This window comes from Panthera onca, chromosome A2 (assembly GCF_046562875.1).
Source record: "Panthera onca isolate mPanOnc1 chromosome A2, mPanOnc1 haplotype 2, whole genome shotgun sequence".
NCBI classification, from domain to species: Eukaryota; Metazoa; Chordata; class Mammalia; order Carnivora; family Felidae; genus Panthera; species Panthera onca.
In genome coordinates this window covers 120,517,444-120,530,526 of record NC_138340.1, presented here as the reverse complement: position 1 = coordinate 120,530,526, position 13,083 = coordinate 120,517,444, and the positions used below count along the sequence as shown (strand labels likewise).

At 41.3% G+C, this 13,083-nt stretch overlaps 1 protein-coding gene across 4 annotated transcripts in view; it reads left to right on the top strand.

Moving 5' to 3' along the window:
- Window positions 1-13,083, top strand: part of CPVL (carboxypeptidase vitellogenic like) — a 129,640-nt gene that overhangs the window by 87,923 nt on the left and 28,634 nt on the right. For all 4 annotated transcript variants that reach the window (XM_060632799.3, XM_060632797.3, XM_078441078.2 and 1 more), the window contains one exon: window positions 6,726-6,908. In XM_060632799.3, coding sequence (XP_060488782.1) covers window positions 6,726-6,908 — 183 coding nt within the window. The remainder of the gene's footprint in view (window positions 1-6,725; window positions 6,909-13,083) is intronic.

Sequence of the window (13,083 nt, the reverse complement as noted above, 5' to 3'; positions counted from 1 at the left end):
ACAGTGTTAGCTCGTTGTGGGTGAGTGGAAATACAGGCACGGCCTGGCCAGATCTCCCAGTAATTAGACGCCGGCATCTAATTGCAACACTGTGTAGACTACGCGAGTGTTTATCTGCAAGCTGAATGCCGACTTCAGGCAGCCCACTTAAAAGTTATGCGCTCCGCTATAGAAACTTAACTTTTCAGGTTAATTTTTGAACGGGAGTGACAACAACATTGCTAAAACGCTGCTCTTCAGGCTACAGGATACTTTTTGCATCTCACATCCCATCTGACCCTCCCAGAGATCCTAGAACATAAATATTCCCCTTCACAGAGGAGAAAATTAAGGCTCGGAGTGGGTCGATGACATACCCAAGGTCGCTTCTTTTGCCCAGGCCTTGGGAGGCTGCGCTGGGGCTGGAGCTCAAGCCTTCTGTCTGCACGCATCCTACTACTTTTTATACGCCCCTGCTGTTTGTTTTGTTAAACTGATGACCTAGGGCGGTTGTATTAGAATTTTAACTCTACATTCCTAAACCCTGATTGTAATCCACAGATAAAGTCTCACTTGGAAACTGTGGAGCTCTTTGACTAGCTATGTGGAGCTATTCAAATGTGGTGATAATAATAATTAGCTTAATTGAATATTTACTGTGTGCCCAGAATGCAGGGAGCTTTACTTGCATTACGTTATGTAATTCTCCCAGTGACCCTCTGTCATGTATGTTTCTCTTCCACCCATTTTACAGATGAGGAGATGGAACTCTAGATGGATTGAGTCACTTAAGACGATCTTGCTAGTAAGAGGCAGAGTTAGGATTTCAAACCCGGCCACGGAGCCTGTGCTCTTAACTATAAACATGCATCCTTCATTCCATGCTTATCTTTAGGTTTGCTTCCTGCCTGTGGAATTACAAATATAGGATAAACTACCTATTCAACATGCTCCTTTGGGGGCAGTGATTTAAACAGTGAGGCAGTACAGAAGAGGGCTAAGAAGCACACATTTGGGACTCAAGGAGATCTGAACTTGAGGCTCTGTCCCCAGTTTGCCTCCTCTCCCTGTACCTCTGTCTCCTTGTCCCTAAAATGGGATAAATAACATTGGCCTTCTGGGGGTGCTGTGAAATCATGGATGCAAAATGCTTAGCACAGCTTCCCCAACATAAGAGGAATGAGAAAGTTCTACTCTGATTCCAAACTGTCCGTTTAAAAGCTATGCTCTTTACCATACTTTTCTAGCCATGAATTATGGGCAAATTCCTTGCCGTCTTGAACCCTATGCTTCAAAACTGAAACTCCTTTTAAAAGAGTAATTTATAAACTCATGGCTCCGACTACCAAAAAAAGACTGCTGAGGTATCGTGGCCAATGTGTGTAAAATTAATAGTGAAAGGCATGTTATTTCAGGCGTTTGAATAGATGGAGTTCAGGTTTATCCCAGCTGGACTTCCTCCTACTGTAGGCCTTTTCTGGAAGGGTGAGATTGTCAACTAAGTGTTTGACTCAGAAGGACCATACGCATATTCTGAAGGCTTATTTTAGAAGTGCTTTATTGAGTCTTTTAAGTCCTTATCCGAGTATCAACCCCCCTGAAAAGGAGGAGGACCTCACACTCATTGAACTAATTTGTGTCAGGCACTGTGCTAGCAGCTCTGTGCACATTATCTCATTTACTCTCACTACCATGAGATGTAGGTCTTAACCATATTCATATCCAGAAAAGGGAATGAAACCCATGGAGGTTAAGCCACACATCCAGGGGTTCCCAGTTATTGTATACTGGGGCATGGGGGGCACTGATCCATTGGTGTATGTGTTTGGATTTCATGCTTTCAGCAACAGAAACAACTGTACTTGCTTGAAGCATAAAAGAAATTAGTCAGATGACATGATAGGTCACAGAATTCCCAGAAAAAAAAACTGATTGAAGCACTGGATTGAGACTAAGGAAAATTCTGGGGATCTAGGACGGAAAGCTAGTGGGCAGACTCATCAGAAGCCTATGTTACTCTGCCCACAATTCACATTTTATGAAAAGAGCATTTGAGTGCCTTAGCTTGGGTCACATGCTCATCCCTTGCACAGAGGAGGCAGGATATTGTGATTGACAGCCTCCACCAAGGCTGGATCCATTGGGGGGTGTGGGAGTCCAGGAACCAAGAGAAGAGAGAGTGGACCTAGGCAGGCCAAAGCAACAGACGATCGATGTACAGCATTATAGAAAACCTTTAGAGAATGCAATTGACTTTTCCCAGGGTCAATACTTTTTCTGGGATGCCCAGCACTGAGCAAGGGCTATGGAGCCAGGAGAGCCTCGTTCTCAAGGAGCCCAAGCTCTGCCACAGCTGTTTCATCAGTGGTACTCCCTTCAACAGAAGTGAGACATCTGTTGCCAGCTGGATAACGTCCTTGCACACATCATTGTCCATGGAGCCAAAGTGAGAAATGACTGAGAGATGTCACCAGACTTGGACCAACAGACCAACGTTATTTCTGAACTAGAGACGTGAACTGTGTCTCACACTCAACCAACTCTCCCTTGCCAGAGGCTTTCGGTAGCACAAAACATTTAGCTACGGGGAGTCAGTAAATGCCTGTTGGTTTGAAGGAATTTGGCTCCTTTCTTAAGGAGTTCTGGGTAGAAGTTTGGAAGTCTGGGATCTCAGACATGTTCTGACCCCTCGCTGTGTCACAATTTCCTTAACAGTAAGGTGGAGGCAGACATTGTAATTCCTCTCGTCCTGACCTCAAGAAACAGCATGAGAATAAAGTCGTATGTACGTGAAAGCACTTTGGGAGGTAAAGAACATAATAAAAATGGTTTTCTCATCTCTGCCTTTGCCTCTACCAAAGAAACAAACAAACAAACAAGATGTTTAAAATCGAAACCACCTTCTACCATTTCTTATAAATGCTTGAATTCTGGAATGGATTTTTTTTTTTTTAATTTTTTTTAACGTTTATTTATTTTTGAGACAGAGAGAGACAGAGCATGAACGGGGGAGGGTCAGAGAGAGGGAGACACAGAATCCGAAACAGGCTCCAGGCTCTGAGCTGTCAGCACAGAGCCCGACGCAGGGCTCGAACTCACAGATCGTGAGATCATGACCTGAGCCAAAGTCGGCCGCTTAACCGACTGAGCCACCCAGGCGCCCCTGGAATGGATTTTTAAGATCATCTACAAACAAACTAGTTATGCTGTTTGCCTAGTTGTCATAAAAAATTGAGAGCTGGTACTATTTGGGTTAATACAAATTATTCCTTAATAAAGACCCATTTTTGCCACCCATGGTTCCCCAAACTTAGTGTTATTGTTTGTTTTACTATTTTTTCATTATAAAAACACCCTAATCACATTTTCAAAAACAGACCAAACCAAAACAACAGCAACAACAACAAAAAACCCACCTAGAAAACAGTCAAGTTAAAACGAATTACCCACACTGCAGCTACCTTAACTGTTGGTATTTTGATTTATTCTTTTCCCAAGCTTGAAGCATCTTTTAATTTTTTTTTAATTGTTATTTATTTTTGAGAGAGAGAGAGACAGAGTGCGAGCAGGGGAAGGGCAGAGAGAGAGGGAGACCCAGGATCCGAAGCAGGTTCCAGGCTCCGAGCTGTCTGCACAGAGCCCAACTCGGGGCTCGAACTCACGAACCATGAGATCATGACCGGAGCCGAAGTCGGACGCTCGACCGACTGAGCCACCCGGAAGCCCCAATGAAGCATCTTTTAAAAAAAACAATGTCACAATCATAGAGTACAAAGAATCATAGTCTTCACTGATGTTTTAATAAGAAGTATTTTTTCACGTCTTTGCAAAACCATCCATTTCACCGCGCTAACTGGTCAGACCTCGAGTAAAAGAAAAGAAAATTTTCCAAAGGGAGTGCCTTTGCCGTTGAAAGGAGGCTTCGCAGCTGTCCAGGAAGGAAAGCGAGGAAACAGGAAGGAAAGTGTTTAGGGGTGCTGCCTCACGTGTCACTGGAGGCCAGCTGCAGCCAGTGCTCCTCCTGTGCCTGGTTTTGTTGTGGTCACTACTGAGAAGACAAGGGTAGCTGAAAGCTGCCTTCATTTCTGTCTCCTCCTCTCTGTCTTTAGATCTCGTTGCTTAAAATACCATCAAGCCTTGGGGAGAAGCTTGCCCCAGACTGTCCCAGGGTTAGCTTGAAAGCCCAGCGTCCTGGAAAACGCCTCAGGCCAGGGCAAACCCGGGGCTGTTGGTCACCCTAGAGGAAGGAGTGGAACAAATGTGTGCCAACGTGTGCCCTTGGGCTTCAGGACCACCCCCCCCCCTCCCCTATGCTCCACGCTCACCCCTCCCCCAGCCTCTTGGCTTACTGGATCCTGGGATATCTCCCCACTCATCCAGCCCTAAAGGCAACTGAAATATTCCTGTCAGGGCTGATGAGAGTAAATGTGACATTTAGATAAAAATAAAAGCTCCAGAATTCTTATATTTAATGCTGGCAGCCTTAAATGCCAGCTTTGAAATCACTTTGCTTGATCATTAATCTTTAATTTTTTTTTTTTTTTTTTGCATTTGACTTGTGTGCCCTTTAGAAGTTAAAAATGTTTTCCTTGCTTTAAAAAGAAGATTTCCATTGCCCACCCTCCCCCCGAAGTGGGCCTTCTACCCATCGCATGCACAAAATTAGGCAGTTCAGCCCTTCACTGCCTCGTTCCAGAGAGTTAGTGCTCTCATTTGTGTTGAGTCTTGAATAGCAAAGGGTACGGCTCAGGCATGGACTTCATTTCAATTCAGTCCAACAAACCTGTGCTCTAATGCTGTACAAATAAGCCTGTTTTTTTGCCGTGACCTGTGGATTTGCATCCCCGCAAGAGAACACATTCAAATCAATTTCAAAATACACTGATGATAGTGAGATAGCTACAAGAGACCCTCAGAAAGAGGCAGGCTTCATTTAGTAGCCACGGAGTGGAAACCAGCCAGATGCACTTGTGTATTTGCTAGTTAATCAGCATCTTTTCATTGAATTCTGGAAGAGGAACTACTTTATAGATAATTATCTTTGTTAATCAGGCCTTCCTAGGATGGTGGAGTATTTAAGCCTTGTTCCTTGGTACAGATCATGTGTAATTGCTTCCATACTGTTGGCAAGACAGCTGTAGGAGTTTTGCATGCACCGTAAGTACCCAAGGTCTTTGAGGCAATGTCTTTGTATAAACAACGCACATTTTTATGGCTATAGTTGAGTTTTTTAAAGAGGCTTTAAATCGATCAGGAGTTTTCCCTTTGGGTTTCTGCTCAGGAGAGCGGAGGTGGTGGTGGTGACGGAGTAACATGAGAGGCCCAGGGCCCTTTCATCTTAGGCTGAATCCTGGCCCACTGCTGCTTGAGGATTTGGAGTGTGTAAAAGTCCTGGGCTGTTTAATTATGTGCAAGCCTTTTAAGAAGCCTGCACCAGGAGGGCAGAGATGGAAACATATGCAGTGAAACATTTTCTATCCAGTTTGAGGATTCGACCAAAGGTCTTCACTTGAGCAAAACCAGAACTTCCAAGTAGGTCAAAGGGTAGCGTGGAGTTGAGGAAAACCTCTTTGTTGGGAGTTGAGTGACAATGCCTTAGGAGCATTAAGGTCATGTTAGTTGCATAAAAACAACCTAAGAAGAGTGGAAAACAAAGGAGAAAATTACTCAGCTTTGTGCCACCTAAATTAACCAACCGTATTCCTTTTCTTTAAAGGTGCATGCCATATATGGAAATATGTATACCTATTTTATACGCTCATAATTGTGAAATATATTTGACTTTCAGCTTTCATACTTAACCGTGTGTGATAAGTATTGCTTATCACATTGCCACACGGTTCAATGAAACATTTTAAATGGTTTTGCACTATCCGATAGAAAATCTGTACCATAGTTTATGTAACCAGTCACTAATTATGGAACTTTTAGACTGTGTTCAAGTTTTTCATTATAAGACGTGATAAACAGGGTGCTATATATATATATATATAGATATTTCTTTGGGCTTATTTTCATAGAATTCCTTTCACAATCTGGGGTTACGGGGACAGCGAGCCTCAACATGTTAAAATCTTTTTGTTAAAAATGGATCATTGCTTTCCTCAAGTGCGGTGCCATTTTTATGCTTCCTCGGCATTGGATAGTGTATGAATTCTTTTTCAGGCCAAATGAATATTAGTTTTGGAGAAAAGACAAGACCTTGCTTCAGAGTTGGTTCTCCTATAATATCCACCAACTTATCACACACACACACACACACAAATGTATTCTAGGAAAAAAAGACATTCCTCATTGTCGACAAGTGGCTATCATGTTGAAGAAAAGGAGGTCTTAGAAGTTGCATGGCAAACATATTTGCCTCCAACGTGTAACAAATCTGAGACACCTGCGTCTATCTGTCCACCTCAAAAAATCATAGTCGCCCCTGTAAAGTCAATGTCAGAGGGGAGAACAATATGGATTCTCAGCTCCCGAGAGAATGCTCAGCTACTGAGAGAAGCCTTTGTGCAGATTCCTAGGAAGGTTCAAACTTTTGGAAGAATTGCAGTGGCGGAGACCAGGCTTGAGTTTATTTCAGGTTGTTGGGGTGTGTGGCCAACTGGAAGAAAATGACCCCGCTCCCCTGCTGGACTGACCTCTCTCACATTACCTTTCTTCTCATGCACACACTATCTATACGTAGATAGATTTGCTGCCTTCCCCTGCTGAATCCCGCATTTGCCCCCGGATCCGTTTCATTTCAGGTACTGATCTACAATGGCCAACTGGACATCATTGTGGCAGCCTCCCTGACAGAGCGCTCTTTGATGGCCATGAAGTGGAAAGGATCCCAGAAATACAAGCAGGCAGAAAGAAAAGTCTGGAAGATCTTTAAATCCGATAACGAAGTGGCCGGTTATGTGCGGCAAGTGGATGACTTCTGTCAGGTATGGAAACACTTTGGGACCTGTAAGCTGTGAGGAATGGGATGGGCGGATTGGAACTAAAGCCTGAGTACCAATAAGGCATGGCTGACCCTACACAGAGTCACGCAGTAGCCAAAGTGTGCCTTCTGCAGCCCTACTTTCCAGAGAGCAGGGTGGTATGAGTTCATTCAAGTACATAGTGCCTCATGCAAAACAAGAGGAAAGTGTAGATATTATTCAAGAGACAAGGTGACGATCAAAAAGACCATACTCAGCCCCAAAAGGCAAATCATTAATGAGAGATTTAGTCTATTTGGGAACAAAGGAGAGCTTGAACAAACAACCTGAGTTAGATTCAGCGTAATCTCCTCTGGCAATTCTGTGCTCACATTTGTGTCTTACACATGGAGCCCCAGGACAAAAATCTGTCTATCTGATGCCCCTAGCGTGACCTCCACTTTAGAGGTCAGATGTTGCTCCTGGTGAAGCCCATCTACTGTGCCTCTAGTTTGCAGGTCTCAGCTTCTCAAGGATCAGCAGGGCTCCTTTGGTGACTATGTGATGATTACACTATTTACCTCCAGAAAGTTTTTGGAGAAATTAAGAATGTCCCCTGTTAGCTTTTGTTTAGTCAAGAGAAGAAATTTAAATCTTCCAGACTTGATTTTTTTTTTTTTGAGAGAGAGAGATAGAGACAGCGTGAGTAAGGAAGGGGCAGATACAGAGGGAGATGGAGAATCCCAAACAGGCTCTACACTGTGAGCGCGGCACCCTACATGGGGCTCGAACTCACTCACAAAACTGTGAGATCATGACCTGAGCCAAAACCAAGAGTCGGATGCTTAATGGACTAAGCTACCCAAGCACCCCTTCACAATTTTCTTCTAAAGTTTATGTATTTATTTTGAGAGAGAGAGAGAGTGCATGTGTGAGTGGGGGAGGGGAAGAGAGAGAGACTCCTAAGGCAGTTCCACGCTGTCAGCACAGAGCCCAACCCGGGACTGTATCTTACAAACTGCGAGATCATGACCTCAGCCAAAACCAAGAGACAGATGCTTAACGACTGAGCCACCCAGGTGCCCCTTTCCTCAATTTTTTATTTGAGGCAACAATGGGACCTCAATCCTATAGGTTTGAATATTTGGAATTACAGCTTTCCAAGTACCCGAGCTTACCACTAGGCAAATCCATGCTCCAAATAAAAATTAATCTCAGAGGAGTGCCTGGGTGGCTCAGTTGGTTAAGCATCCAACTTCGGCTCAGGTCATAATCTCACGGTTGGTGAGTTTGAGCCCCACATCCAGCTCTGTGCTGACAGCTTGTTGCCTGGAACTTGCTTTGGATTCTGTGTCTCCCTCTCTCTGCCTCTCTCCTGCTCGTGCTCTGTCTCTCTCTCTCTCTCAAAAATAATAAACAAACATTAAAAAAAGAAATTAATCTCAGAGGCATACTGGGTACTTTGGGATAGTAAATAAGTTTACAAAGAATTTCATAAGGGTCACTGGGTTATGATATACATTTGTGTTGGAAGGAATGATGTTTAGTCGACATCTAGATTTTAGGGTTGTAGATCAAGTAGAAATTACCGGTAGTCTAATGTATAAAGGTACTCTTCCTTCCCCTGCCCCAGTCATTCTAGCCATTGAATAACGTAAGAAATTTAAATATCTTGTAACGTTGACTACCTGGGACAAAGGAAACAGCAGAGAGACATATTTCTGGTCTCACGTAAAGGGAAACTATGTTGGAAAATTTATAACATTATAGTTTCTAAATCAAGATAAATTACACCAAAGAATTAAAAACCAGTGCCGTAGCAAACGAAATGAGTCAGAGTAGAAACAGTTCCGGCGGAATGCATGTGAGGTTTGAAAACGGGGGGGGGGGGGGTGGGTGGGGGGGGCGGGGGGGGCGGGGGAAGGATGAAGAATGGAGGGTCTGTTGACCTGCAGAGGGATTTGGAGATAAGACGGTGAGAGCTGTGTCTGTCCTGTGTGCTTCTGTAAACTGGAGCACAGGCAGTCTTGGACTGGGTATTGACTTGGGAACCACAACAGCAGGTTAACTCTGAAGACTGATTCCAAAAGATTGGAATTCCGGGACAAGTGGACGCTCTCCATTTGCAGAAAGTAATCTGGACTTCATTTTTGGTATTTATTTGTCTGTCTTTAAACAACAGGTTCTATAGCAATTCAAATACTTTTTTTTAAAAGAGAAAAGGAAAAAGTCAACGTTTCAACATCTGAAATTGCATTTTAATTGATGCCCATGTACACAATTTTACATAAATTTTACGTAATTTTAACAATGTTATATAAGATTGATTCTGCCGTGTTTCTTTCTTATAATGAAATTATTTATTGAGTTACAGCATAATATAGAAAACATTCACAAGTCACAAATGTATAGGTAAATGAATTTTCACAGAGCAAATGTATAGGTAAATGTAACCATCATCTACATAAAGAAATAGAATAGAGCAATGTCCCCACTGTGGTCACTATTCCCCCTTCTTCCCAGAGTATCCACTGTCCTGAGTTCTAATATCCGAGGTTACTTTTGCTAGATTTTGAATTTTGACAAATGGACATATTCTCTATATGCCCTTTCTGTGTGGCATTTTTGCTTGACTTTATATTAATGACATTTACTTATTCTTTTGCATGTAGCAGTTGCCACTTTATTTTCATTGTGGTACAGTATTCTAATATATATTTTTATATTATTATAATATGTAATATTATATGATATAATATGATTATTATTTATAAGTAATATATATTTAACATATGATTTTTCTATTCTCCTTTTACATCCATTTTTGCTTTATTTATTTTGTTATTAAGTGCATATAACTTCAGAACTGTTATACTTTCTTGGCAAATTAAATCTTTTATTCTTATGAAATGTCCCATTTTATGTCTAGTGATGCTTTTTGCCCTAAAATCTAATTTGGTGATAGTAGGGTAACAATGCCAACTTCCTTTTGATTAATATTTGCATGGGATATCTTTTTCAATTCTTTGATTTTAATCTTTCTGAATGCTTATATTTAAGATGTATCTCTTTTAAGTAGTGTATAATTGGGTTTTGTTTTTCTTTAATGGAGCCTGACAATATTTTTTAAATGGGATAGTCCATTTACATTTAGTGTAATTACTGATATATTTGTGTTTAAATCTACTTTACTGTTTATTTCCTATTTGTCTTATTTGTATTTCAATGGTCTCTTCCTCATTGTGTCCTTTAATATTACTCAAATGTTTTATATCATTTTCATTTTTTTCCCTATTCTATAAGCTTGTCAGGGTATACATTCTGCAGTCTTGTTTAATGATTATACTCAAGGGTACAATGTAAATTCTAGACTTATTCAATCCTAATATAAATTAGAATTTTACCACTTTCCAGATAAACGCAAGAACCTTAGATCTTCCGTGCCAACTCGCCTCCTTTTTGTGTTATCATTAAAAACAGTACAAAAAGGGGGGGGGGGCGCCTGGGTGGCTTAGTTGGTTAAGCGTCTGACCGGCTCAGGTCATGACCTTGCGGTTTGTGAGTTGGAACCCTGCATTGGGCTCTGTGCTGACAGCTCAGAGCCTGGAGCTTGCTTTGGATTCTGTCTCCCTCTCTCTGGCCCTCTGCCACTCATACTCTGTCTCTCTCTCTCTCAAAAATAAATAAAACATTAAAAAAATTAAAAAGCAAAAAATATTCTACATGTAATTCAAACACCACAAACCGTTATTTGCATCATGTTACACAACCAGTGTCACTGTGACTTACCCATAAATTTACCCATTCAATTGCCCCTTAGCGTTTCTTGCATTTCCATGCTTCAGACTGGAATTATTTTTCCTTGCTTAAAAAAAAAAATCTCTTTATTATTTACTTTAGTAAAGTTGTGTTGGCAGCCATTTCTATTGTTGGTTGTCTGAAAATGTCTTTGTGTCACCTTTAATTGAGAAGTACATTTTTCATGGAATTGAATTTTAGCTAGGCAGTTATTGTCTTTCAGCACATAAAAGATATTACTCTGTTGTCCTCTGACTTGTATCACTTCTGATCAGAAACTGTCCATTTTATTACTGCTCCTTTGGAGGTGGTTTCTTTTTCCACCTGACTACTTTTAGGATTTTCTCAGTTTTTGGTTTTCAAAAGATTTGACTATGTGTATGTAGCTGTGATTTTAAGTGTGGTGTGTGTGTGTGTGTGTGTGTGTGTGTGTGTGTGTGTGTTATACGGGTTTCTTAAGCTTTTTGAAACTATAACTTGATATCTTTTGTCATATTTGTCATTATCTCTTCAAATCCTGCTTGTTCTCTGTTCTCTCTTTCCTCTCCCATGAAGACCTAATTATGCGAACCTTAGACCTTTTCATTTCATATAGCTTTATTTCTGTTCTTTCTTCTTTCCATTCTTCAGTTTTGATATTTTCAATTCTGTCTTCTAGTTTTCTGTTCTTCTCTGCTGCTATTCCGAATATATTATTTAGCCCATTTATTTTTTAATCATGGCAATTGGTTTTTTTATAGTTCTGGAATTTTAGTTTTATTCTTTTTTATAGATCTCAACTTTCACATTATTATCTATTCCTCACCTTGTTATCTATTTTTCGGGAACACATTAATCCACTTATTTTGATGCCCATTGCTGATAAATTTTAGATTTGTATCACCAGTTAGCCTGATTCTATTTTTTCATGGTAACCAGATCCTTTTCTCTGGTATGCCTACAAGTTTTCAAGTGAATGTCAGGCATTATGCAGGTAGAATTATAGAGATAGTCTGAGTTTGTGGCTGATGATACTTTCCATCAAAGAGATTTTACTTTGTTTCTGTCAGGCAGTTAGAATAGGGGTCAAGCACTTTGATCAAGTCTGGAATTGATTATATTTAAATCTGTATGTTAGCTGGTCTATTTCCATGGTCCTAAATTGACATTTGTAGTGTTAACCAGGGCCTCTGCTCTTTGGCAGCCTATGAACACCAATTTTTGTCTCCCCAAAGTTCCACGCAGGTTTCCAGCCTCTTATCTCTTCCTTTAATAAAGGGTTTGTAGCCTCTTGGCCCTGAATCAACCATTGCTTTTATGGTGAAAGGACCACAGGATATCCAATTAGCTTTTTGCCCTCCTCTCTACTTTGTAAGCCTGGCCCCTTAGGGTAGTCAGAATAATGGTTCCCCAAAGTAGCCCTTCTAATCTCTGGAACCTGTCAATATGTTATATCATATGGAAGAAGGAATTAAGGCTACATGTGGAAATAAGGTTGCTAATCCTCTGACCCAGAGATGGGAAAATTATTCTGGATTATCCAGATGGACCCAATGCAATTACAAAGATCCTTGTAAGAGAATGAGGGAGGAGGCACCTGGCTGCCTTAGTTGGTAGAGCATGCGACTCTTAATCTTAGGGTCATGAGTTTGAGCCCCATGTTGGGGATATAATTTACTTACAAAAAAATAAGTGAGGGGTGCCTGGGTGGCTTAGTCAGTTAAGCATTCGACCTCAGCTCAGGTCATGATCTCGCAGTTCATGAGTTCGAGCCCCGTGTCAAGCTCTATGCTGACAGCTCAGGGCCTGGAGCCTGTTTCAGATTCTGTGTCTCCCTCTCTCTGCCCCTTGCCTGCTCACACTCTGTCTCTCATTCTCTCTCTCTCTCTCTCTCTCTCTCTCTGAAAAGTAAATAAACATTAAAAAAAATTTTTTTTAAGTACAAGTGAGAGGCTGATGAGTCAGAGCCAGAGATTTGAGGATGATACACTGCTGACCTTGAAAATAGCAAAAGCAACCGTGAGCCAAGGAGTTCAAGCAGCCTATAGAAGCTAAAAAAAAAAAAAAAGACAATGATAGAGGCTCTATCCTCTAGAGCCTCCAGAAGGAACAGAACTCTGCCAACATGTTGATTTTAGTCCATCAAGACCATTTTGGACTTCTAACCTTCAGGATTACGAGAAATGTGTGTTGTTACAAAGGCACTGAATATGTGGTAATTTGTCACAGCAACAATGGGAAACTCACACACTCCTCACATCCTGGCTGCCTTGGTAGATCACCATGACTTTTAAATGGGCGTGTTCTGTATTTTGTCCAGCTTTTCTAGTGTTTATCGTTGGTTTTTGGTTTTTTAGCAGGAGGATTGAGAGCAACAAATTTCTTTGCCAAGACAGGAAGTGGCACTTGGTGCTCTCCTCTT